At 43.3% G+C, this 25,951-nt stretch overlaps 1 protein-coding gene across 1 annotated transcript in view; it reads right to left on the bottom strand.

Moving 5' to 3' along the window:
* SETBP1 (SET binding protein 1) overlaps positions 1-25,951 on the bottom strand; it is a 298,679-nt gene that overhangs the window by 229,866 nt on the left and 42,862 nt on the right. Inside the window, exon 4 of the mRNA XM_087763711.1 lies at positions 14,951-15,034. Within this exon, the coding sequence (XP_087619837.1) occupies positions 14,951-15,034 (84 nt within the window). The remainder of the gene's footprint in view (positions 1-14,950; positions 15,035-25,951) is intronic.

Genomic DNA, 25,951 nt, shown 5'->3' with positions numbered 1-25,951 from the left:
TCTCCGTGGCCCTTTCACATTCATGCCACCAAGAGACGCAAACGGGGTTGCCTCTGATATTAAAGATCCCTTACACAGTCCTTTGAACTGGGTTGAGGTGGTTTTTTTGAGCAATCAAGGAGGAGGGAAGGTATGATTTGTTTCGGACAGAAAGCTGCTTAAATATTAAGCAGTGAAATGTAGTTGCAGCTGTTACTCACGAAGGATAGTGGTGATCTTGAATGAGGAAGAGATGAACCTTTTGATGTTTTGAGGTCAAAAGCAACCTAATAATGAAATCGGGTAACAGGGAAAAAACTAGAAATCTTAAAATTGCATTCAAGGAAAAAATCTAGATTAGTGCTGTGCAGGGTAATCCTCTCTACAGATACTGCCTCACTCTGAGACAGTGTTCAGGAAAAAACAGGAGTATTCTCTAAAGGACACAACCTTCTAGCAATAATGCTAGAAAGTGGCTTTTCCATCGCTTAATTTCTTTACAAAAGTGGAAGGAAAATAGTAATCTTTATAATTAATGTATTGATAGCAAAATGTTTAACATCTCAACCCTGAGAAGAAAAGAGTAAATTCACAGGAATTATTCTGTAAATTTGTCTCAGAAGGATTCCTTCTCCACCCCTATTATTATTATTATTATTTGGTGGTAGATTATTTTTCTAATAGGATTAACATTACCCTCTTGGCTTCTGTGTAAATGGGTGAGTTCACCTTGCCATAAGCTGTTTCAGCTGGAACAGAGAAAAGAGAGTTCTCAAATCCTTGAAGTTTTTTAAAAAAAACCTCTCCTGATAAGTTATTCTTTCCATAAATAGAGACATTTATATTGGCATCCTTCAAGATGGAAACATTCTTGATAAAGGCTGTCCCAGATCCAAACAGTTAAACTTCAAGCAAAAGGTCTTGGAAGAACTTAATGGGCTACAAAGCTCTTGCCTTGTTATACAAAAAAATTATCATACTTGAGGCTCAGCACTGGCAAAAACTGCTCAGATGGGCTGGGTGGACACCCCCCCCCCCCGAAGCCCTTCATCATTTCTGCATGACAAACTTGTCGCCATTCTTTTCACTGCTGTCCTATTGTTGGCGGAGATGCCTTTTCATGACCCAGCTCTACCAGAAAAAGGCTTCATTTCAGTGCTGAGAGAAATGTAGGAGAGTCCTTCAGGATGAAAGGTAAGATAAGAAAAGCGACTTATTCCATCAAGTTAAAGAGCAGCTCTTCCAGGAGAGGCAGGCCATTTGCATGCCATTTGGGTTCTCTGGGAGAGATGCCTCTATTCTTCTCCGACCCCTATCTCCCAGTCCCTGAACGAACATGGGGCTGAAGAGGAGAGTCTACACTACACTCCAAACGCATTACTGCTCCCTGCACATTGCTATAGGCCATCAGAATAAACCTGACAGAGCTTTGAAGTCTGTAAACTGATTCCTAGGTAACTGCTTAGAGTTTCTCCCCTCCTTGTGCCCCAAACAGCTTTTCATTTGATGTTCTGGCACAGAGCTAATCTGAGAAAGGATCAGAAACTCGATGCTATTGACAGTAGTGACAGGAGTGTCTCAGTGTGACAGCTGATTGAGCCCATCTCGCATTTCACTGACAAACTCAATTGCTCCAGTAAATCGAGTGAAAGTCAAGCTCTTCGTTGGGCCCTGGGCAGGTCCCCCCTCCTCGAGCCCTCCTGGGGACCCTTGCCACTGCCACCTCTTGAAATACTCAGCTGGGAGCCCCAACCCTGTGTGTGATGGAGAAATGGACCCACAGCTCATGCAGGTTTCAAGGGCAGCAATGCAGCATTCACCCTGCTGATATAAAGCTTGGTTTATCTTACTTCTCCTCCTTCACCTTTCTCCTCCTTTTTTTTTTTTTTTTAATAGAGATATCTCCTGGAAAATCAAGTTTCATCCTAAATCCTCAGCCCAGGCTTATGCCATAACAGCCGGGCAGCATTGGAGGCCCAGGAGTGCAGTGTCTGCATGGCCAGCCAATCCCAAGCAATGCCCATGTGGCAGTGCACGTTGGGGATAAGAAAAAGGAAATACAGATCTGTCTGTGCTGGCATTCTCTGGTGCAAATCAGCCATAAAAGCCATCTGCGAGGAAAAAAATCTTATAAAGGTAAAGAAGGTGGGAGAAGAGGCTCAAGCCCATTGCAGATGGCAACCTTGTGTTGGTGGTGAGCAACCAGGCAATTAAGTCAGTGACTTAACAGGCTTTTTCCATACTTTAATTGTGAAGCAGGGGTGTCTGTGGCTCAGAGCAAGCAAACCACAAAGCAGACTAAGCACCAGGCACGGGGAACCTGAATTTGCACAGAAAATGGCACAGGGAGAAGAACTTCATGGTGGGGAACATATGCAGGCTACTGTTTGCAAATGGAAATCAAATAGGTTGCCATTACCAATAATGAAGTGTGAGGTTGGTGTGGTTTCTGTCTCTCAGATTTCAGCACAGTTTATTTTTATAGAGGCAGCTTCCTCGTGCAAAGTGTTGGCAAACAGGCTGCTGGCAGGGAGGCGAGGAGGGGGGAGCAGGGAGGATGGGGCTTCTTGGGGAAGGCACAGGAGCCTTTCCCACCTGCTGGGATGGAGCAGTGAGCAGCAGAGAGGGAGCTCCAGAGAGAAAAGTGAAATTTCAGAGAGACAAATGGCTGAGCTATTAATCCTGTTGACAAGAGAAGTAAGGTAAGATGCAGGAGAAGAGGGAGGGGAAAGTAAAATGGTGCTGAGCAGGTACCAGGTGCTGAGAGGGCAAGGGTTAAAGACAGTAAGCTGAAAGATAGAGCCATGCAAATGAAATAACAGGCTCTCTGCCATGTGGAGTCATAGGAACGAGTAACTACAGACACCCCTACCTAAATATATTCCCCTGTCCCCAAATTCTTAGAGCACGTCCAGCTTTGCCTCCACTTACCCTACCCGGCAAACAGCTGAGGATACAAAAGCTACACTGTCACGCCTTCCTTAAAAGAAATCAACTTAAACATTACAACACTGCCACCCCAATGTTACACTCTGATGCCAAGATCAACATGTAGACGGGCTGCCCGCCCCGCTCCCACCGCTGGCAGCTCAACACCTCGGAGCTGAAGCATCCTGCAGGCTTCCCTCCCTCCCAGCTCTGCACAGACACATGTGCTCCCAACCAAATGACCTCATCTGGACCGGACTGAGCCTTCCAAGTCAAAATAAATACAGCATATTGGAACTGGCAGCAATTTTCAAAGGTTTAAGTTGGGTCCTTCTCAATTTTCACTTAGCACTTTATACATTTTGTATGCTACAAAATAGGAGCATTTTATATTCCCAGCTCTGATACATATTTTATGAACCTTCAGAAAAGCTGCCTCCTATGCAGTTAATATTTTGGTTCCAAAGTTAACTTGGTTAAAACGCATATTAATAGATTGGGCATGGAAAAAAAAAAAGAAGGAAAAAAAAAAAAAGGCAGGTGAGAAATGCTGGGGGAAGAAAAATAGCAGCAATGTTTGGAATGGCTCTGCAGCCAAGACAGCAAACCTGGTCTTTTTAATGGGACCACCCAAGTGAGCAAAATCTTAAGCTCTTACTCACGTGTGCTATGTTCGCTGCAGTGTAATTCTAAGTCCAGAGGGGAGTTAGAAAAAGTAATAGTGGGGTTTAATAAGGGCTTAGCAGATGAGAGAAAGTACTGGGTTCCCACCAAAGTTCATTCCCAAACTTGCCAGCAGAATATCATGTGATCTCAAGTCCAGTTCAATAAACACGGGAGCAGGGAGACGGTGCTGCTGGAACAAGCTGTCACTGCCTGGACTTGCCAGAAGTCAACCATTGTTCATTAGCTTCTCCTGAATATACTGTTGTAGGATTTTTCTGGAAGTGAGTAACACCACCTTCTCTAAACACATTCCTGACTTCCAAACAAAAAACAAAACAAAACAAAACAAAACAAAACAACAAACCCAAAAATCTCTTCTGAAGGCCACTTAACGGAATAGCATTTGAGCTTGTGGTATTTTCCCAAAAAGCAGCCTATACAAGAAGCCTTCCTTATTTTAAAGTCATTAGTTAATTCAACACCAGTCCTTTATGTGTTATGAATAGTTCAGTTGGGTTGGCTGAGTCAGGTCTAAGGTTCATTTCCAGGTCATAATTAAAAATATTGCCAGTGAGGAAACTGTATTTATGATGCTGTAAGTGCCAAGATAAGACAAATCAAGAAGTAATAAAGGAAAGAGAAGTTTAGAAAGCCACTTAAAATAGAAGTGGATGGAGATATAACAGATCACCCAACAACAGCAAAGCTGGGTTCTTAGATTACTGCCCTTATTGCTTTCTCCAGTCTAGCTGAAACAGTCCCATCAGCAACAGCCTATCGTTAGATTTAGCGATGGCATCTCCAAGGACAGAGCAATAGTCATGTGCAGGATTGGCTGTATCAGTATCCATTCTCTCTGGGATTACACTGTTTGTATCATAGCCTCTAGGAAAGAGGATGATTGATGTATAACAGCAGAGGAGGGAGGAGGGGGACAAACAGGAGGGGGAGAAGACAGCAAAATCTAGTGCCCAACATGAAACATTTAAGCACTAAACTTCTGTGGGGATATGATCGTACCCTGCAGCGTTGTTATTTTTTTGCCACAGAATTAAAAAGAAGGACTTTTCCTGGTGTCACTGCAGGCCACAGAGGATAAATCCAAATGACAGGGCTTAAGTTATGAATATGGAGAATTAGAGATGAGAAGTAAAGCAGCTTATAATGACTCTCCCATTTGCTCTTTGAAATACAAGCTTCAGTATTGATTTTGAAATGCCCTGTCTTCATCCTAGCAGCTTCTCAAAAATGAAGCTTGAGAGTTTCTTCACCTTGCAGTCTCTTCAGCATGATTTGATAATGATAAAAAGAGAATATAAAAGCTTTTGCAGGCTGTTATTCATCAGGAATCATTCCCTTGTTTTCTAAGTACAACAAGGGAGGATGTTGAGAGAGATATTTCAATTGACTTCCTTATGAAGATAGCCGTGGTTCAACTCAGAGCCTCCGTTCCTGACACAGTCAGTGGAGGGAGGTAGGGATGCCTCAACAACATGTCAGTCAGTCAGTCAGTCATCTAAAGTCAAACCATAGGAATGCCCTGCAAAAAGTTTACAACAGCTCTGACCTTGCAGCACCAGAGAACACAGAGTTCATGGAAAGTGGCTAGCATCTCCTCGTCATCCTGTTTACATGGATACTCAGGCAGCCTCAGGACATTTATCCAATTTGGCCCATAACACCTATAGACAACACAATTATCCATATCCAAAACAGAAACTTTTGCACCACCTCATCATCACACGTTTTCCCATGCCTACAACATGACAAGGTAAAAGATCAAGCAGCCCAGGGCATATTGAGAAGAACATAGGGTTGGGAAAGTTAATTTTATCATCTTTTCCGACCCCAGCTTCAGGGTAAGGTAATCACATTTCCCACTCAGCTGCAAAACATTTTGAGCTCTTTTTAAAGGGCTTGACATCAGCTACCAAAATAGTCATGATGGGCATCTTTGGTGGGACAAAACACAGGGCCTCATCCCTCATAGCTTTTCCCTATTTGCTCAGTCTCAGTGTTGTGCAGGTAGAGTCTAACCTGTTCCAACAATGGAGTGAATTATTTATTCTGTCAAATAACTCACATCCTTGAAGAGATAAGACTAAGAAAGAAAACTAAGATGAAATAACTTGGCTAAGTTTGTAGAACAGATCAGTGTTGGAGAATGAGAGCCAACTTCCTGGCCGCCTATACCAATACTCAGCTGCTAGACTGATCCTGCTGCCCTCCAAAAATCACTATCTGAGGAACAAACTTCACTACCTGAGGAAGGACAGTGAGGTTTCCTGTGGCTTTTCTTTTTCTTCTCTGTATTTTTTCCTCAACAAAAGAAAATCCATTAATATTCAATCATTTCTGCATGTAAGATGCAATTGCTAAAATGGTTTTGCACTTAGCCTCCAGTTGTAGACTAAATTGATGACATTTAAAATGTGCCCATGAGCCATAGCAGAATGATCCCATTACAGCAGTGCCTTAGTAATGTTGTGTTAGTTAAGGTTATGTTGTCTGGTTTTGAGGGTTTATAACCCAGCTGTGAATATATTCTCCAGGCTGGAACCAGTTGCAGAGGGGATTTAGTCCTTCAGTGAATCATATGGCTTTTCCTTTTATTTTTTTCCTACTTTAGATCAGATTTTTGTCTGGTTCTTTTTAAGATACGACATAAAAAATGAATAAAACATCCCTCTGTCGGGATGCTAGTAGGAGCCATGCTATATTTCAAGCCGGCATTAACCTACCTGAGGCAAGTCCTACACCACGCTAATATCCAAGTACTCCCCAGTCTTTAAGAGGAAGGATATCCATGCTGCTTTGACTGCTTTATAAAGAGACCTGAGGTCTTGCAGGAATTAAATCACACATTTGGTTGTGTAGGAAACCTGTGGCAGACTGAGGGACTGAACCAGCATCTCTGAAGGGTGAGCTGACTCCATAGACACTGAACCACTTCTTCTTCCACCTGCTATAAAGACTTTCAAACTATAGCTTGAATGATTTCTCCCCTTCACAAGGGATTTTTTTTCTTCTACAAAGACCACTTTGGTCACAGTTTTATTTGACAGAGTTTTCTGATTGGTTTCCAGAAGGTAATGTTTTAAAAACTGATTTTGACCTATATAAGGAAACTTTAAACCCAAGGTACACATGTATCTTAGGCTGCTACTCTCACTAAACCAACTCATATGCGTGAACAAGAGACTCACAAAGTGGGATATAATAAAGAGTAAAAGGATATAAGGAACAAAAGACTGTTTAAATGGAGCAACACAAAAATGTTCCTATCAGTGTGGTCGACCCAATAGCAGAACAGGCTGCCACGAGAAAATCAGGAAAAGTCATCGCCTGAGCTGCTGGAAAATTCAGCTGAATACATTTTCCATGAATAACCAACGTCATGAGTGAATATTTGCTGAATGCAGAACAACCATATTGGGTACAATTCCAGACAGATGACCTGTTGAGATTTAGGACCTGAATTTCATCTTGTCTTGACATTGACTCTGGTACAATGTGAGTAAAAGGAGGGTGCAAACTGCCACCATTCTGCTTGTGTAGCATTTTGCACCCATGCCGAGATAGGTATGAAGTGCCCCACAAAGTTGCAAGCACGACACTCCAACCAATGAGAGCGGGTCCTTCTCTCCATCTGCCACCCTCCGCAAAGCCTTTGCACTTTCCTTGTACCTCACAGCTCTCAGCAGCTCTGAGCAGGCCGTTCAGTTTGCACGAACCTCAGAGTAGGTGGTATCTGGATTCACGTGGCATCTGTCATCTAAAAGGTGGCTGACTGATATGACCCTGCCATGGTGTTTTCACATGTTGGCATTTGCTAAGGGGAAATGGGAACAAGATAGAGTGGGAAAGGCAGCAAATGCAGCCAGAGTGCCAGAAAGCGATGGGGAAAGATGGTCCTTACTATATCATAATCAAATGGACAAGTCCAAATCTTCACCTATGCCTTTTCCTCATTCATCTGCGTGTTGTCCCTGTCTTGGTTGAGTCTCCTTGCAGCAGGTAAGCAGCTAACGTGGAGGGCATGGGACCACTTGGAGCGGCTCAGCAGTGCAGCTTCTCTTCCGCCTCTTCCCTTCTCTGCCCGTGTAGAGAGACCAGTGAAAACAACAAAATAGTTATTAATGCTCCCTGGAGTTGCAGAGCCTGAAATGACATGAGACAGCATTTTCTTCAGCTGCTTTAGTTCTCTTTTAGCATGCTGCTGCATGTTTGCCTTTGAGGAGTGTAAATGACCCTTTCAAATTCAGGATTTGAGACTGATGATGACAATTGATACCACTAATTTTTTTCATGTGTGAAGCACTTTTCACTGAGAGGGCTCTCAAATTGTTTTTCAAAACTGTAGAGCTTCCCTTCATCCACCATCGAAATGAACCTACCTCTGAGGTGGAACAAAGGACCCATCAATGCAAGGTGGCAGTACACATCAATTTAGGGCAGGAAATGAAGAATAATGTCTCCCACTGAAGGCACAGGGTCAAGTCAAGTTGGCAGAATACATTTCCTGAATGAGAGCTTAGACAGAACATCATCTCCAGGACTCTCATGCTCCAACTCAGGAGGGAAAGTGCCATGGCACCATCACTCACTAGAAAAGGTCAGAGGCCTAAGTTTTACATCTCCAACAGGGGCAGGGCACCGTGTTAGAGCATGCATTCAGAACTGCCTCAAAAGAAGAAACAAAATTTGCTGACTGCCATTTCTGAAGCCTTTCCTGCAAAAAAAGGGCACTATGAGGCTTTTCGTCCCCCCCTTTCTGTAGAAAGGAAAGGCTCTTTTGAACTTCAGTCTACACTGTGCTACACTTTACAGGAAGCCCAACCCATTTTGAAATGAATATGAACTGTAAGAGGAGACCACAAGGTGGGAAACTCTTGAAGTGATTACAAGACTATTCATAAAATGAGTGAAAAAAGGAAATAGGTGATTATAAAAGGTCATTAGAAATGTCAGCTTACCAAAGGCATTGTATGAATGGAGGTGTAACCCACTGCAACACAAACTTATTACAGCTGAACTTGCAAAGGACACCCATAACCTCAAATCTCTTTTGTTCAGAGGCTTACATTTAGGAAGTTTCTTTCATAACATCATACCTCCAAAACATAAATCCAAAGAATGAGGACTTATCCACCCAACTTCCATTGCACAACTGCTTCAATTCCACACAACAGATGAATGAAACCAAAAAATTTTCCCAGCCACCAGGAACACGGATGCTTAGCAGTAGATTCAGCAATTACCAAAGCTCAACTGCTGTATGAATTTGAGAGGTCCAGAGAAAAGGCAGCTGATGAGTCTCTCATTCAAATACCTTTTGTCCCCAATCAGATCCCATTGAGATGAAGACATTTCCAGCTTTTAAAAAAGTTTTCTTAGATTAAATTTTCTACAGCATTTTTATTCACCAAGTGGAACTGTTTCCCCCCACGGCACCACCAGCAGCAAGAAAATTGTAGTGGGTGAATGCAAAAGCAAAGGTAGTCCACCTGGCTGAGACCAACACTCATATCATGGGGGCAAAAAACCACTCTGATCTGGCAGCAGGAACAAGATGCAGAAGTATTATATGAGTGAGTATTTTGGAAAGTAAAAGGTGGGATAAGCGTAATGACAGAGCTACAAGGTTTGCTTTTAATAGGTACCAGTGCCAAAAGGGATGTGTTTATCAGTGGTCCTCTATGTAACAGTACCCTGAGATCTCAAAGGACTGAATGATCTAGGACAATTTCCTATAGTCCCATGTTCCTTGTATGTTCACCTAGCCTGCTTTATTGAACAAACAAAATGTTTTTTAAGGGTGCTTTACTGCCCAGACACCTCAGACATTCAACATCTCTCTTTGCGTTTTACTTCTGGTTTTAGCTTTTTAGAACCTGTGCAGAATCCAATGATTTTTCAAGCAGAGATTCAAACTCTCCCAGAAACTTGGAGGAGGAGATAGTGAACAGCATACCTTCACTCCTCCAGTTCTCTCCTCCTGCTTTCTTCCACTCATGTATTTCCAAGTTAGCAAATGCTTTCATTTATTTTTGTTACTCTTATTTCTTTTAGCGGAGAGAAACATTAATCATGGGGGTGTGATCCACACTTGCTCAGATGGAGTGCGGGAGTCTTTGCACTCCCTCACTTTGTGCTTCAGTGCATTTCTTGCTGACAAGTGGAAGAATGCAAGGGAGAGCCAGTGAAGCTAAGGCAGATTCTCCGAAACCTGGTCTCAGCCCTCTGCTACACCCTCAACAGATATTACAGTGCTGGCTGCCAAAGGAACTTAGCTCCGACACAGTTCAGGCCAGGCCAGTTAGCTATTTAAAGAGGTGGGTTTATTTATGTACTTTTTACTCTCCTTCCCTCCCCTCCCTTCCAAACTGCCCCCCTGTTTTTTAAGATCGGAAACTACCAGTAGCCCTCAGCACATAAAATTTGTAAGTGGTTTACCAGATAATTTGTATTGGTCCCTTTGTCTTTGTTGGTACTTTTATTCTTCAATAAATTCCTTCAACCATTAAACAACGTTATTCCTACAATTACTTTGGCAGAGATCAAAAGAGTGTAGCAGGTTTGCTCCAAGTTTCTACTGCTACCCTCCAGGTATCGAAGAGCTAGATGGAGACAAAAGACATTTTTCTTTCCTTTGCTCTCTTCTAAAGGGTTTTGTTCTGGATTTCTATACAGTCAATGAAAACATTTTAAAAAGTAATTAAGTTGGATTCTGGGGGGGTGGAGGGATTGGGAAGATTGGTTGCAATCCAGTACTTACTTAAGTCATTGTGCTTTTGCTGAAATAATGATGACATTCATTGATAGTACTGCCTCACCTTCTTAAAAAGAACCTGTACTGCTAGGAAAACCAGAATAATTATGAATTAATCTACTGTCTACTCTCAGCAGACCTCTGGTGACACAAGTGGTAAGGACATGTATTTTGGGATATACAGATATACATATACAGGCCTGCAATCCCCAGTCCAGTGACCTGGAGAGAGAGAGAGAAGCTGGACTTCTCACAACTTTGTGCACAAGGTGAACAGTGCTGCACGCCTCACTTCAACAGTACAGTGTTTCTTCAAGGAATCCAGAAATCCTCAAAAAAGGTGGTTGGTTTGGGGTCTGCTTGGTACAACTAGACTCCCAGAGAGCTAGCTCATCTGCAGTCTCGTCAGCTGTTGAAAGCTGCTACAAATACTAGAATAGACCTTAAAATCTTACCCTTGCAAGGACTGCAAGGTTATACTGGAATCTACCTAAGTTTAAAGAAGGAAATCAAGTGGACAAATAAAAAAACATCACAGAGATTATTTCATCCCCAACACTGAATTCAGTCTTTGGAAAGAGGCAAACTCTCGGGAGGCTTCAGAGGAAAGGAGGACACTCAGATGAGGCCGAAGAAGCCCACAGGGGAAGCTGCCTATTTAATTTCTGGAATGTGGACCATGTACATCTATTTTTAATTTTGAACCAAGTTCCTCTGCCTCCTGCCAGAAGTCCTGAGCCCTGTGCTGGTGCAACAAGAGCCATCCCCTAATAGCTATTACTTCTTAATAAAGAGCAGCACTTAGGCAAGGGATGAAGTTACTGTTGGAGGGGTCATGATTAATAATGATTAATCTGATCCTTGACAACATGAACTGGATCCACCATTCACTAAATAATTACTCTGCAGCATGGATACCGTTTCCAGAGAAGGCATACATTTGTCAGACTAAAACCAAAAACAAACATGTGGAAGGACAGGAGGATCTGACTTCTCAGTAACACTTGAGCTCACACAAGCCACCGGAAACGTTAAGCAAAGAGAAAAAAGAAAAAAATCAAAGGGTAAGAGCAGTTAAACATTGATGAGCTGCCTACCTTTTGGGAGAAGCAACAGAAAACAAATAAAACTGAACCCCAAGAAGGCAGATGTGCATGTGTTGAGAATATGGAGCACTCTGCTAATTCTGCTTCTCAATTTTATGCATACCTCTAATGTGCACATTATTTGTACACCCACACATTTTTCCCCTGTTTTTAAATGACATTTTTCTTTCCTTAGAAAGTACACAAATGAAATCACTCTCCAGGAACCATCTTTCCTGCTTTATATTAATATACTACTTAGCACAAGAAAATCCGAGTCCAGGATTGCCATTCTTATGCAACAACACACCTCAAATAATAAGCAACAGTATAATAATTTATGGGGAGGCATAAATTACTGGGAAACTAATAACCACTCTGAAGAACATATATGAACCTTACAATTACAGTAGGATGTTTGTGGTGCAGAGACGGTTCTGGGCCTTGGAGCACAGATGAATTTCACTCCCACAAAGCACACAAACAACTGGCAACAGTGCCAATGGCAGCCAAGGACACAGGGGTTTTGCTGCCAAGAGGTGACCCTGTTTTGGGACTCCTCTCAGTCATCCTGCTTCACTGACCCAAAGTTTCATCAAGACCATCCATGGAGGATGGGACTCTAGTTCTTCAGTGTGCTCAGCTGTATTTCCTTTGAGGTTTTCAAAGCTTTTGTGGGATTTACATTGCACTGCTTAGCCTTCCATCTCATCTTGTAGGGTCTGATTTGGACTGGAAGGCCATACAACATAGACCACCAGCCCCTCTCCTGCTCTGGTGCAAATTCAACATGAAGGTTGGGTTCCTTGTGACTGTTGTGAAATCCCATCCCCATGTGAGCCTGTTTGGACTTCTGCCCTCAACAGTGATGGAGCCAGGATTTATACACTGGTGACTTGCACCATGGAAAATACCATGCAGATAGGTGCCTTTGCACGCCAGACTCAGGGAAGTAGATCTCAGGTCAAGGAGGTTAAGGTGCCTTATCTTTAGGGGCATACTGGAGAAACACCAGTAAATTAAATCCTCAGCAATGAGGTTCACAGCTGGCGATTTTCACTGGTGGGGCAGTGTGTCTAGGACTTTTTGCAAGTTTCCAAATTGACTTGATGATAGAATAAAAAAAATTAAAATCTTTGCAAACCATCACCTTTCACAAAAATTCAGCCAAAATGTATCTGGCTAGTCCCAAACCTTTAAATAGTTAGTGGTATAAAAATCACATACCTATTTATGTGTACTTTCACGAAAATGAAAACTAAGTTGCATTTTCACACAACTTTACAGAGGCATCACAGGAAAACACAAATCAAGACTGAAAAAAGAGAAAGAAAAAGCCCCCAACAACAATGATGATAAAGGTGAATCTTTAAAATCTGAGACAGAGCGTGGGAGGAAGGAGTAAAACTCGGCAAACAAAACTAAATCCAGTCCAGTGTTTTTCCCTTTCACAAAGTGAAACAAGCTGTTCCTAAATTAATGCTTCCTTGGTTTTCTGGCAATTAGTGTCCTGACGGATTAGCCTACAATCGTCAGCAAGTGTTTGCCTTTCCCAGCCGATGTCACCATAGAAGTCTGTGTTTATCTACAAGGCCCAGGGGGATAATTGATAAGCTGAGCTGAGGTCCTGCATTCACAGACAAATGTTCCATGCTGCCACCCACCCTCCTGTACTAGTTTCCTCCCCATCCACCTCCTGTCCCCTGAAATACTGACAGGACCCTGCCAGGGGCAGGACGAATGAGCTTTACAGCCTTTGGAGCAAGCACTTGCCCAATAGTTTATGCTGATACAGCAAAAAACAGTTACTGAGATGGTCAACCTATCACTAGACATCAAAAATTTGATTTCAGAAAGCAACCGAATGCAAAGAATAATTTATCACTGCCCCAGAAAACATAAAAAAGAATGGGATTTTTCTTCCCTCCAAAACCTGTTATCTACTCCATAATTAAAGTATTGCCATCAATGAGTTTTAGGTCCAACACTCAGGGTTTGTTAGAGATGGTGTTTTGTAAAACCTCTCTGCAATCAAGACGTTCCCATTTCATTTTTAATCTCTACTACAAGTGGTCTGACCCTGCTCTAGTCCTGTTGTAAATCAAGAGTACCAACCAGTGTACATCAAAATACAAAAGACTGAAATTGGTAAAAGTGTTTAATTTCTAAATTAATTTTCTCCTGGTGTGTTAGAACCTCAACATGAAAAAATTAAACTTGTATTTGAGAGAGTGGGAAGCTATTCTTTAAAGAAAAGTAATATGAATCCTTGTCTCGATGGTGAACTAATAGTATAGCTCATGTCAATGAATTTATTATTTTGAAAATATTAATTAAAGAAAAAAAAAACACAACATCAATGAAAGACTCAATCCTACAAAGCATTTATAAGTGTGACCAACGTTCCTCACAACAGAGCCTGCCACAAGATAGATAGATCTGTTCTCAGATCTTCTCAGACATTAACAAAACAAGGCTCAGAGACATTGTTATTAATTAGGGTTGATGAACATGCATGTTGAAAATGAAAAACATTTTTCCTCCTGAGAATTCATCTCTTTTTCCATCAGTAAATTATCGGGAGTTCCTGGAGCTTTGCGGACATTGAATCTGCTTCAGGTCTATACCTGGTCACAGGTTCTTCACAAGGTACATTAGAGAGCAAAGTTATTTGATATTTGAGATCAACTGCTTCACTCTACCACATTTAACATTGGATGAACCAATATTTATAAAACGTTTCTGCTCAAATCAAATTTTGTTTCATCTTTGGAATGAATGATCTCTGGATTCAAAATTCTCTTTAGCTACAAAGCCGGAAGGCCATAATAACTGAAAATTTTCACTTGGGCAAACTCAGCTGGTCTGATTAAGTGCAAAATGGCAGGAGGTGGGAAGCTGGCTGTCCTTCAGAGTGCAGTCCACTTCACTTGCAATTACTGAACCCTACAAGTGGTCCCACTGACATCAATTTGACCAATTTTAGAATAAGGGGCCATTCATTCCAAGTAATGAATATTGAAACCTGGCCACCAGTTTGTGAACAAGTTTTTACATGTCTATCATGAGGAACCTCAATAAAGAATGTTCTTGTGATGGTGTCACTTCAGAACAAAAGCATGCAACGAATGGCATGTTCCTCTGTAACTACTGCCCATCCAGGCAGCTACAGTGTGAGACCAAAGGTTGCATGCATTTAGCCAGCAAGGAAGTGCAATATTCTTTAAGAAAGGCATTGCCTGGAGTGGATTTTTATAAAGGAACAGAATTCATGAATAAATAAACCAGATGGGAATAAGTCAGGCTAGGGCATTAACAGCTCCTAGTGCAATGAATCTCTGATCTTGCTTCAGGGTTTTTCTACAAATAACAAATATAAAAACATTAATGTTGTATCATTGTCAACCACACCAAAGACTGTTTGTGTCCAGGAACCCCAATATGCAACAGCACAGTTCAAATCAATCAGATGTTAACACATTTCTTTTATTTCCACCAGTTAAGGTACATATTGACTGACCTGATCTGAGTCTTTCACTTGAGCATTTTTCCCTTTTCTGCAACCACAACTCATGAGCAGTTTTGCATCTCCAATGACTTTTCCCTACAAGAGATAAGGCAAGAAAAACATCAGCACAATCTGAACCACCGAAGACCAAAGGCTTATATTTACGACCAGAAGCAGGAGAAGAAAGGGCATTAGGGAAGACTGTGGACTCATCCTGCATTGCTGGGAGATACCTTTCCACAGAGTGGTAGCTCTCAAGCTAGCAAGGAGATGTCTGCAATGGTGAAACATCACAGCATAAGGGATGTAACACAGACAGGGGCAGAAGGAAAGCAAGGTGTGTATAAAAACCGTGTGAATATGGGCAAGTCAAGCTGAAAAGGAACAGGTTATTTTAACTCAATGTTTTCATACACATACATGAACAGGAACAAGTCTACCACACTCAGGGTGTACAATTACCAAACTGGAGTGACTTGAGGTAAAGCTCATACACCAGCATTTCTGTTCACCATTACCAAGTTAGCGCGTACTTGCTTCTAGCCTAGCTAGATTTGGTGAAATAAAGTCTACAGGTGTGACTTGTCCACATTTGGACAACTGGTCCATATAACCACTGGCAAGTCCTTGCCAGGCATTCAACAGCCCACCCTCACCCAACACTGCAGTTTGCTCACGCAGACCCTGCAGCACCAATAATGTGCTACGGCTGATGGAGATTTCCAAAGAAACAGGGTCACCTCTCCCTCCTTTTGCCTGCAGCCAACAGTTTAGGAAATAAGCTGAGCTCAATCACCTCCTTTTCATTCACTACCCATCAGGCTGACTGAACGTAACCCAGCCAGCGAGGTCCCTCACGTTAACTTCGTTCTTTTCCGGGGATTATTTGAGTCATTTTGGATCTTCACCAAAGCATTTTTAGAGCTTATCAGACCTGGGCATCTTGATAAATCACCATGGCAGAAAGGGACTGGGATTCCAGGTTTGGTCAGTGTTCCTTGAGCTCAAACAGTAACACAGCCAATTGAGTCCCCACAAACCCATCACAATTACTTGCTTTCCATAGGCGTACACACAAAGACATTGACATTTTTCAGACTTTTGCTGTCCACAGCTGAAAAATAAACACTCAGCATCTGCTGGGCAACAGAGAGAGAATCTGCTCGCGTGCAGCCATGGAGAATTATGAGATTTCAGCTAGATAAATTCATATGGAAAAGGAGACCTCAACATTAAAGCAGTTAATGAGTTTAGCCAAGTGGAAGCGCTCTGCCTTAAATGATGAGGAAGGGAAAGGGCACGATTAAAAGGAATTGCAGCCATTGCTCAATGTCAGGGCACAGCAGAGAGATGACCCTTGGTGGCAGGAATTACAAACAGGCAGATAAACTTCTGGTCACCTCAGAAGAGCCTGCAACCTGCCAGGTGTGGTAAGGTTTCTTACTTGGTGACCCCAGCATCTCACAAGTCCCAGCAAGGTTAGATAATGTGGAAAAATTATCTTTTCTCCTCTTTCCAGAAGAGGTGCTAGAAAAAAAAAAGACACTGAAAAGGCTGTATGTACACCTGATACCTAACCAAAATGCCTAATGTTTGGGCGGCTGATTGCAACCTGTCAAATGTTAAGATTTTCAGGGGATTACTTCCAACTGGTATCCTCTGCCTGTGACTCCCATCTATCAAAGGTATTTTACTCTTGCCCCATTACTACAGTCCTTCAGCAATTAGTCTGTAATCTCATAAATTTGAAAACCATTCCCCAGAAAGAAATGATTAAACTAAAATTTAAAGCAATTGTATTAAATTATTGTGTTAGAGATAGGAAACTGAGGCACAAGGAGAGACTTGTCTGTCTAACCAAAGGAGACTTTCTAGACACTCCACGGTATATAAAGCAAGTTACAGATAGAAAAGGACCTAAGGGAGACCCACACATTTCCTAACAGGCAGCTGATGGACAGCCAGGATACCTTAGGGTGCCTATAGCAGCAACATACACCTGGTTTTAGGAAACTGGATCCATACATGCCTTGCTGATGGTCAACTTGTCCCAGTATCCACTGCAAAGTCATTATGCTGAAAAAGATACTCCAGTCCTTTTTATACCACAAACCAAGGAAAAACTCCCATTTTAGACCCTTCTCTGGCTTCTAGGATATACTGTCATGCAACCTGAGCTCATGGCAACCATGGCCACGTTCTCCTGTCTGGCTGGAAGTATCACCAGCTTTATTTAACAGAGAGAAATTGCAAGATGTTGCCCATAACCACCTGGAAAATCAAGAACAGAGGGGGAATATGAACCCAAAATCTGATAGTTTTTTCTTTTTCCCTGACAGTACAAGAATGCAGGGGTTCTTCCATTCCTTAAAAAAGTAAATGAAAGCAACGCACTGGATGAATAATCGCATCTCCTTTTCCAACTGCAGATGCACCTCTCCTAATGTGCATCGCCTGAATTAGCTACTACCTCCACCTTTTTTTAGGAAAGCCTACTACAAGCAGATGCTTAATTTGGGGATAGGTGTCTAACATTAGGCAGCTAAGTTGAAAGGCAAAAAAAAAAAAAGCATATGGACAACATTTGCAGCCAGTCACAACTCCGTTCAAGAGCAGATGGAGGCCTTGTCATTCAGGGGTTTCCTCACATCTCACATACACCAAGCAGTTCAGTGGGGATAGGGAAAGGGGCTTCTGTTTGGATGCTTCTGTCTGGAACCAGATTAGAAGAAAGCACGCTTTTCTGCGGAACATGCCTTGTGTTACATTAAACATGCACATGCAACTTCAGCTTTTATTCAGCAATCTGAAACAGAGCCCTCCAGGGTGCTAAGGGTCAGTGAGTTTTTATTTGTTTACCTGTATGTTATTTTACAGTTTCTAGTGCCCAAGGAGTTTGTTAAGAAATTGAAACACCTCACTGGGGCTATCCTGCTGTGGTTGCTGCCTCCTATTATATTCCCCACTCCTTCATCCAGCAGTGCCTGATGCTTGAAAGGGCGGGAGAAGAACATTGCAAAGAGAGGAGCCTCATCTCACTTAGTACTAGAGACGTTCAATCTTAATTTACAGAGCATCATTTCCGTGTTTCGTGGCCTTTTAATTACAGCATTGGGGAGGAGCACAGTCGTCTTGAAACCTCACAGTTGTATTACTACTAAACACTCTTGTGCTGCCTGCTCTTGATGTGATGCTCTGGTTTAGAAGTAAGTAGGCACAAGGATTTCCTATGGAGGAACTCACTTTGCCTTCTGCTGGCTCCCACCCATCGTTAGACATCTCTCTTCCCAAGGCAAAGAGCAAGAAGGCTCCTCGGCGAGCATCGAAGAGCAAAGCACATAGGTCCTGTTATCCCACCTCTTACAGGGAGTCTCACTGGCCTCACTCTTCTTGCACCATGGGCTCCAGCAGTTGACCAAAGTTTGCAGAAAAAGAAGAAAAATAATAATAGTAATAGTAACAGGCTTAATTATCGCAGCTGCACAGGTGACAGGAGCTGATCAGTCGCCAGTTTTAACAGCCTGTGGTCGAGAAACACCAAACTGCATCACCCAGAAGTCAAATGAGGGCCAGTCACAACTCGCTTCACGCCAGCAGCTCTGGGGGGAGGTGTGGGGGCACACACAAATTGCCACTGTTGGGGCAGCCCCAGAGGCTGCAGCGAGCCCCGGTGCTGCCATGTTGCATACAGACATCCCGTGTGGAGCTGCCAGACCTGTTTAAAGAAGTCAGACATGACACATGTGGCACTGGCAGGCCTCTGTGGAGCTGCCAGGCTCTGTGCTCCAGAGGAGCCGGCTGGGATTAACTGGAGGATTCCATCTTCCTCCTGCTCTCCCAAGTCCGCTGCTGGAAAGATCAGCAGGAAGGGTGGGCTTGGCTTAGCAGCACCATGCCATGCACCTTGCAGCTGCTGGCAGGTCCAGCTGGGCTCTGAACTGCTCAGTTCCCATCAGCCTTCCTCAGTTTGGAGCAACAGCCATCGAAAATACTGGCAGTAGCCTCACCCCCAAGGAGCTGGTGCAACTCACCTCCACTTGGCCCCTGGAAGGTCTCACTGGCCAAACCTGGACCTGGCTTTCAGCTGTTCAAGTTCTCTCCAACCTTCCTGCCTTGCAATACCCTCAAAATGTCCCCCACCAACGGATGAAAACATGAGGAGAAAGGATCACTAAGCTTTGACCCATGGCAACATGGAGAAGAGCACAGCTTCCAGCATGGCCTTTCCAAGGTTTTCATCAGCATTTCAGCTACTGAAGCAGCCTGCCTTTTCACGGAGAAGTCCTTTTCTGAAAGACCTTTATGAAGCTGAGCTGAGCAGCACTTCACAGCCTCTTCCCTTTTTTTCCTCTCCTGTCTTACGCCACCAAAATAGCTTTCCAGCATGATACCCACATAAACACAGCAATCGTGCCTGCTCAGGAGTATCAAGCATGTAGGGAGGTGATGCCATCCTTCTCTGACTCCTTCCCCATCCATGCAAATACCCCAACATTTCCAGGACCGGAGAGCACATTTGCAGGTACCTCCCCTGACATCCTGCACTAGGCATGCTGTGCAATTCAGTCTGCTGTCCTGCCACTGAGCTTAATAGTTATTTTTAAATAAAATCATTACTGTTTTTCACTATGGGCTACTTAGTTACAAGCCAAGAGGAACACGGTGGTTTTATTTTTTTTTTCCTAAGGCCATAATTCAGTCTTTCACCAAGAAGAAAACATGCGTATAGCACTGCAACAGTGAACCCTAAAAATAATCACCATGGGTGCATAAATGACATTGGGGAGAGCAACGTATTCAGTGTTTCTGTTTTTTACACTGCTGTGTCAGGGTGATCCACACGTCTTGAAGATCCAGTGCCCAAGTGCCTACAGTGGTAGAGTGGGAGAGGAGAAGGGGGAAATGAAGGGAAACAAGAACCGAATTCAAGGTGGAGGCAAGCGGCAGTACAACAGACAGCTGGTGTTTGGGTGGTGGTAAATCACCCTGAAATGAGCCTCTTCCCTCAGCTCAATGAGGCCTAAACAACAAAGGAAGGCACAGCTTGCAGCCGGACAGCCTGCTAGCCAACCACAGACACACACAACAGCTTCATTCAGGAGCCCAGAGTCAATACAAAAGCTTCAAAATCAATCCGACATCCTGCGACCTCAAACAATGCGCCAAATCTTCTCAGAATTGGAGCCCCAAATGAGGGGGAGCAGCATTCAAGGGAGATCAAACCGCAGGGCTGGCACTGAAAGGGACTAAAAAGGAGAAGAATGTTCCCCGTTTATTAATCGCGAGGTCTGGCCGGCTGCATCCCAGCCACATTAGGTTACGTTCATTAAAGGGCAACGCTTTGCACGTATTATGCAGAGTGCCTGGAGAGTATGTGTGTGTGTGAGCATGCCCCTCACTTGCTAGAGATCAGGATCTGCCTTTCTGCTTAGCACTGTTGTCTCCATCACAAATTCCTCCTGTGTGAACCACAAATGGGTTTTTTTCCCACTTGAGGGACTGTATGGGCACAGACGCACACACGCCCTCACACATACGCACGCTCTCTCTTATCCCTGAGCCTGAAAAACATAAAGGAACTCAGACAGGCTCTTTCCAAGGGAAAAAAAAGCCCAACATTTCACATCTCGTTCCCTCCTGGCCATACTTTCAGCTCACACACACACAAAATCTATTACAAAAGGCTGAAGCATTATGCAATTGCAGCTGCTGCTGATGGAGTTGATTGCTCCATAAACCCTTGCCCGGTCCTACATGCCATAAAGGATGCAGTCCCGCAGCACAACAAACCCACAAAGAGGAAAAAAAGAAAAAGAAGTGCTTCAGTCCCAGGAGCTGCCCCCTCTTGGTAGGATTGCCCCCTCTGGGGTAGTTTCACCTGCAGCACCACACACAAATGACACCCTTCACACAAATGACAGCAAGAAAAAAGCCAATCAAATCCTTTTTATCAGCTTCCCTTTGAAGGCAGGTGGAAAAGTAGAATATAGACACACACACACACACAAAAAGATAAATACCATTTGCAAAAATACTGTTTGGATTTGCCTGTCCTAATTATCTTCTTTTCAGCTGCCACATATTTGAAAGAGTCAGACCATGCAAGTTTTCTCCTCCTCAGCTGCATAGCCCAAGATGGAGTGCTCGCTAGAGGAGATCAGACTTGAGAAACACTTCTTTTTTGTGTTGAAATGGGAGTAGATGAAGAGAAAGGGTTGAATTTTTCAAAGCCGTCTATGGATTTTAATGCATGTTTCCCATGCATTTTAACTGAAGACGTGTCAAAGTCCAATGAACTTTGCTTTTGAAGTGTCACACTGGTCTTATGTTCAGAACACATATGGCTGTGGGAGTTAGTAACCTCCCTCAAATTTGGAGAAACTTAGGTGCACAGAAACTGAAAACAACAATAACAGTTCCTCAGGATACAGCAATTTTGACATATGGTATTCTCAAAAAACGGGGAATCCAGCATTAAGGCTCCACAAAAAAACTTTATACTTCACTCATTCACTACTGCACTGAGCCTACACTACTATTACCACAACTCTGGAGTCCTTAGAAACTGTGAGCATGATCCCTATCTCCTCCTCTGAGAAAACAGTTCTAGTTTTACCTTGTGAGCATGTTATCCAGATATCAGAGGGCAACTGGGCAAAGACAAGTATAGCAGATTCAACAGGCTTTTTCTCCAGCACAAGGTAGGATGGCAGATCAACTCCACTTGCAAGACAAGATGAGGTGATATTCGAACACCAGGTCGGAAGACTGGAGAGGTCGCTGCCTGGTTTATCAACAGTAAGACAAAAAGTCCCTCAATTAGCATTCGTAGAAAGAGGAAAACTGCAGCCAGCTTGAGCGAGTGCCCAAAGACGTGGTAGTTGAGTGGTAGGAAACAATGGAGGGCTGCAACAATTCCTAGCACTGCAGATGAAACAGAGTCTGCAGGGATCAGATGGAGAAAGATTCAAGGTTGGTTGTTGGGAAGATAAGGTTGAAATCTTTCATTTTAAAATATGTTTTTCTTTGCACTGAAATAACACTTTTTGTTTCAAATATCTAGTGAGTCCAAATGTACTTTTTTCAAATTCAGGAAAACTGAGCTCTTATTTGGATGATGTCCTGGTTTCAGCTGGGATAGAGTTAGTTTTCTTCTTAGTAGCTGGTAGAGCGCTGTGTTTTGGATTTAGAATGAGAATAGTGTTGATAACACACTGATGGTTTGGTTCTTGCTGAGCAGAGTTTACACTAGTCAAGGACTTTCCAGCTTCCCATGCTCTGCCAGGTGCATAAGAAGCTGGGAGGGAGCATAGCTAGGACAGCTGACCCAGACTGGCCAAAGGGCTATTCCATACCATATGACATCATGCTCAGTATATAAGCTGGGGGAAGAAGGAAGGGGGGGACATTCGGCGTGATGGCGTTTGTCTTCCCAGGTAACCGTTACGCGTGATGGAGCCCTGCTTTCCTGGGGATGGCTGAACACCTGCCTGCCCATGGGAAGTAGTGAATGAATTCCCTGCTTTGCTTTGCTTGCGTGCGTGGCTTTTGCTTTACCTATTAAACTGTCTTTATCTCAACCCATGAGTTTTCTCCCTTTTACTCTTCCGATTCTCTCCCCCATCCCACCGGGGGGGAGTGAGCGAGCGGCTGTGTGGTGCTTGGTTGCTGGCTAGGGTTAAACCACGACAGATGAGCTGCCATTTTTTTTTTTTTCCTTACTTGCCTGCTTTAAACTCTGCTATTTCAATAATTTAACAATCTACCTTAAATATTTCACCAATAAATCACAGGCTTGTGTTTCTATTTCATTTTAAAACTAATCAGTAGAGGAATGCCTGAGCTGGTAGTCAAAATTCTGCTCCACCAAGCCAGCAATGCGTAATCATTTCTCCGCAGACTCTCTGGTGAATAAGAACTTCCCTGCAGAATTAATGTCGTATAGTAAGTTCTTTGTGCAGGTGTAGAGCGCAACTGTGGTCCAGGATCATCTGCATCCTGCCAACAGGGCTAGAGATTTCCAGAGCTAATTGATTTGTAGAGTTTTCCCACCCCACCAAGTACAAGCATGGAGCTCACAGCTGAATCCCGTCCACAGGCGCATCGAGCCAGAGTCCCACTCCACTGGTCAGGATGTTGATAATATTCATAGAGCTCCAAATGGTCCATACAAGTGCTGATTGTATTGGGATTCCATGCTTGTTCCCATCAAAGAGGAGCAAATAGAAAAGAATGTTGATGTTGTTGGCCAAAATGAGAGATTTTTAAAAATGCCTCTGGGGTGAAGGAGATGACAGCCTGTACCAAGGAACTCCTAATCTCATTGAGCATCAATGGGAATAAAACTTCTCAAGTTCTTAAATTGTGTAGGCATTTTTAACTCCATTGCAATGAAGTTCTGATGCAAAATCAACACATTTATAAAAATTAAGAAAAGTACACCTACCCCTCTCCTCCACTGTCTCCCAAAGTCCCAGTTCATCAAAATGAAGCCAGGAAGACTCACATATATAATTCAGTGCAATTAACTCTAATTTTGTCCCTAAATCACTGAGACATATTCAAGGCAAGACCCACTTTGGTCTCAGTCAGCAAAATCCAAAATTCATGAACGATGCGAATAGATAGCAAGAAGTTGATAGCTAACATATTGAATCCAAAAAGCAAAACAGAAGAGAGAAAAATGAGCGTGAAAAGGGAGGGGGGAAGGCAGTAGCTGTAAACTACATTATTACTAAGCTGCCTTTCATTTTGTTTTGTGTCAACTTTTTACTTAGTTTTGCAATAAAACTTTAAAACTCATGCCTTTTGCTTCAAAGAAGTCTACCGTGGATGATCTCACACTGATACCCATAGTAATGTATGAGCAAAACATACACAATCATATGCACAGATAAAAATCATCATGGGCAACATTATTCCTCTCCTGCAGCTGGGCAAACTTCTCCACATCCCTCCTCCTAAGCCTGGCTGGAGCTTGCCTGGAGGAGGGTCGGTGAGCTGGAAATTGGAGACACGTCCTCCTCCTCCTCGTTCGAAGACAGACATCTCCATCTTTCCTCTCCGCATGCAGCTGACAAGACTTCCTACACAAACTGACACGGAAACAGCCAATTTACTGCTTTGTTTCAGGAATGTGGCCAGGGCTTTGGTCCCCTGCGCCCCGGACTCCCTCAGCTGGGCTGCTTGATCCCAAAAGGGGTTATCCCTTCCTCCTGTCCCTCCCCTCCAACACACACTCCTCCTCCTCTTCTGCTTTTGTAACTTATCTCCCTGCAAACTACTTCCCAACAGGAGCTGAAATTAAACAGGCTGCCCATATGCCATGGCTCACTTGTTGTCTGTTCCCCTCACTGCCATCTGGCCTATTTTGCTCAGCCAAAGGGAAAAAAAAATCAGGGGAAAAAAAAAAAAAAAGAAAAAGGGGTGGGGGGAGAAGAAGAAGGATAAAGCCAGAGACAATAAGGACAAGGAGGGAGGTGATGATGCTGTTTCTTGCATCTGCTCTTTGGCCAGGCTCCCAGATAGATCAGTAATGGAGAGCAGCGGAACCAGTGACAATTAACCCAAACACAGTCCTGTTTATTTAACCTGTTCAGAAAGATCAGCTCATGTGCTGCTCCCCTGGCAAGGAGGCACCACGCTCCAGCAAGGAGCTTCCCACTAAGAAATCTCCAGCCAGAGGAGGCAGAGATCCTCATCTTCTGAACTGGGCTGGAGAAAACACCCCAGATTCTTCAGAGCACAACTGAGCTGCTGGGCTGAGGTTTTCCTTAACTTTCCAAATCACCTTATTTTATACAGGCAGGCAGAAGAGTAGGCACAGGCAAAAGAGCAAAGAGAGATGTGACTGGATGTGGGGGCAGTTGCAGGTCTGCCCTGGTTTTGATGCACACTAATTTCTAAAGCTCCTGACCCTGCAAAACCAGAGGAAAGGAAAGAAAAAATAAAGAAAAGAAAGAAACCAGAAGAGGAAAAGCAAAATGATCCCAAAACACCTCGTTATTTCCACGCTACTTCTCTAAACACAGAAAAGTTTTCAGCCCTGCAAGGTGCTGAGCACAGAGATTGTTTTTTTTTTTAAAAAGGAAAAAGAAAAGAGAGTAGCTCAAGAAACTGCATCGCTCACCATCACTAAACATTTGTACCAGGCTTGGGAGAAAGTCTGGGAGTGGAGCTGTGGGAATAACAGAAATTAGTTACGTTTGTTTTTCAAGCTGAAATGAAAACCTCAAGATTAAAAAAAAAAAAAGATTAACTTGAAAAACAGTTTTCTAAAAAGGACAACTACTTAGCTATTTACTCAGCAGAATGAAAAGGGGGTAAGAAAACTGCTTTTTCAACACCTTTTACTGCTGCTTCTTTCTTTTTTTTAATTTGCAATGAGACATTGCATACACATGCAAAGGCAGGTGCATGCAGTGATAAGGAATTTAATTGCGTTCCAGTCCTCTTACCTAGCTTTGCACATATTTACTTCTGAGAAACGGGAGCAGAATTCAGTTTGTGTTTGTCTACAGAGCGCAAACTGCAGGTAGTACAGAAGCTTGTGCGCAAAAAGACGTGCCTCACGCTGAGATAGGTATCAAAAGCCATACGGTTGGTTTGTCTCAAGGCAGACACTGCTGAGCCATGAGACGATGATAATTACCATTAGAGCTCCATGAGATGATGGTGGGGAAGCCCCTGTGGGGAGAGGCGGCCAGGAAGGAAGAGCAGACCTCCTCTTTCCGAGGCAGCAGGGGTTGCGTGCAAGCACAGAGAAGGCCCAGGTGCTTCCCAGAAGGAAAGGTGTTGCTGCACAGACCATTAGGGAAAGAGCCCTTCCATTAGCCATGTGGCTACACTTGAGTCCTTCACAAACACAGAGGACAAGAAGGGACTTTCCTGCCTGAAAACAGTACCTTCTGATTCACACTTCTATTTTCCCATTGCAGCCTGACTCTAAAACAGAGCAAAACTGAGCAGGTTGAATGTTTTCACACATGATCATTCCTCTGCTTGCAACCATTG

The sequence above is a fragment of the Nipponia nippon genome, unplaced genomic scaffold, assembly GCF_047370975.1.
Source record: "Nipponia nippon isolate SJK-2023a ecotype South Korea unplaced genomic scaffold, ASM4737097v1 scaffold_29, whole genome shotgun sequence".
Lineage (NCBI taxonomy): Eukaryota > Metazoa > Chordata > Aves > Pelecaniformes > Threskiornithidae > Nipponia > Nipponia nippon.
The sequence above is the reverse complement of the archived record's forward strand: the minus strand, read 5'-3'. Positions and strand labels throughout refer to the sequence as shown.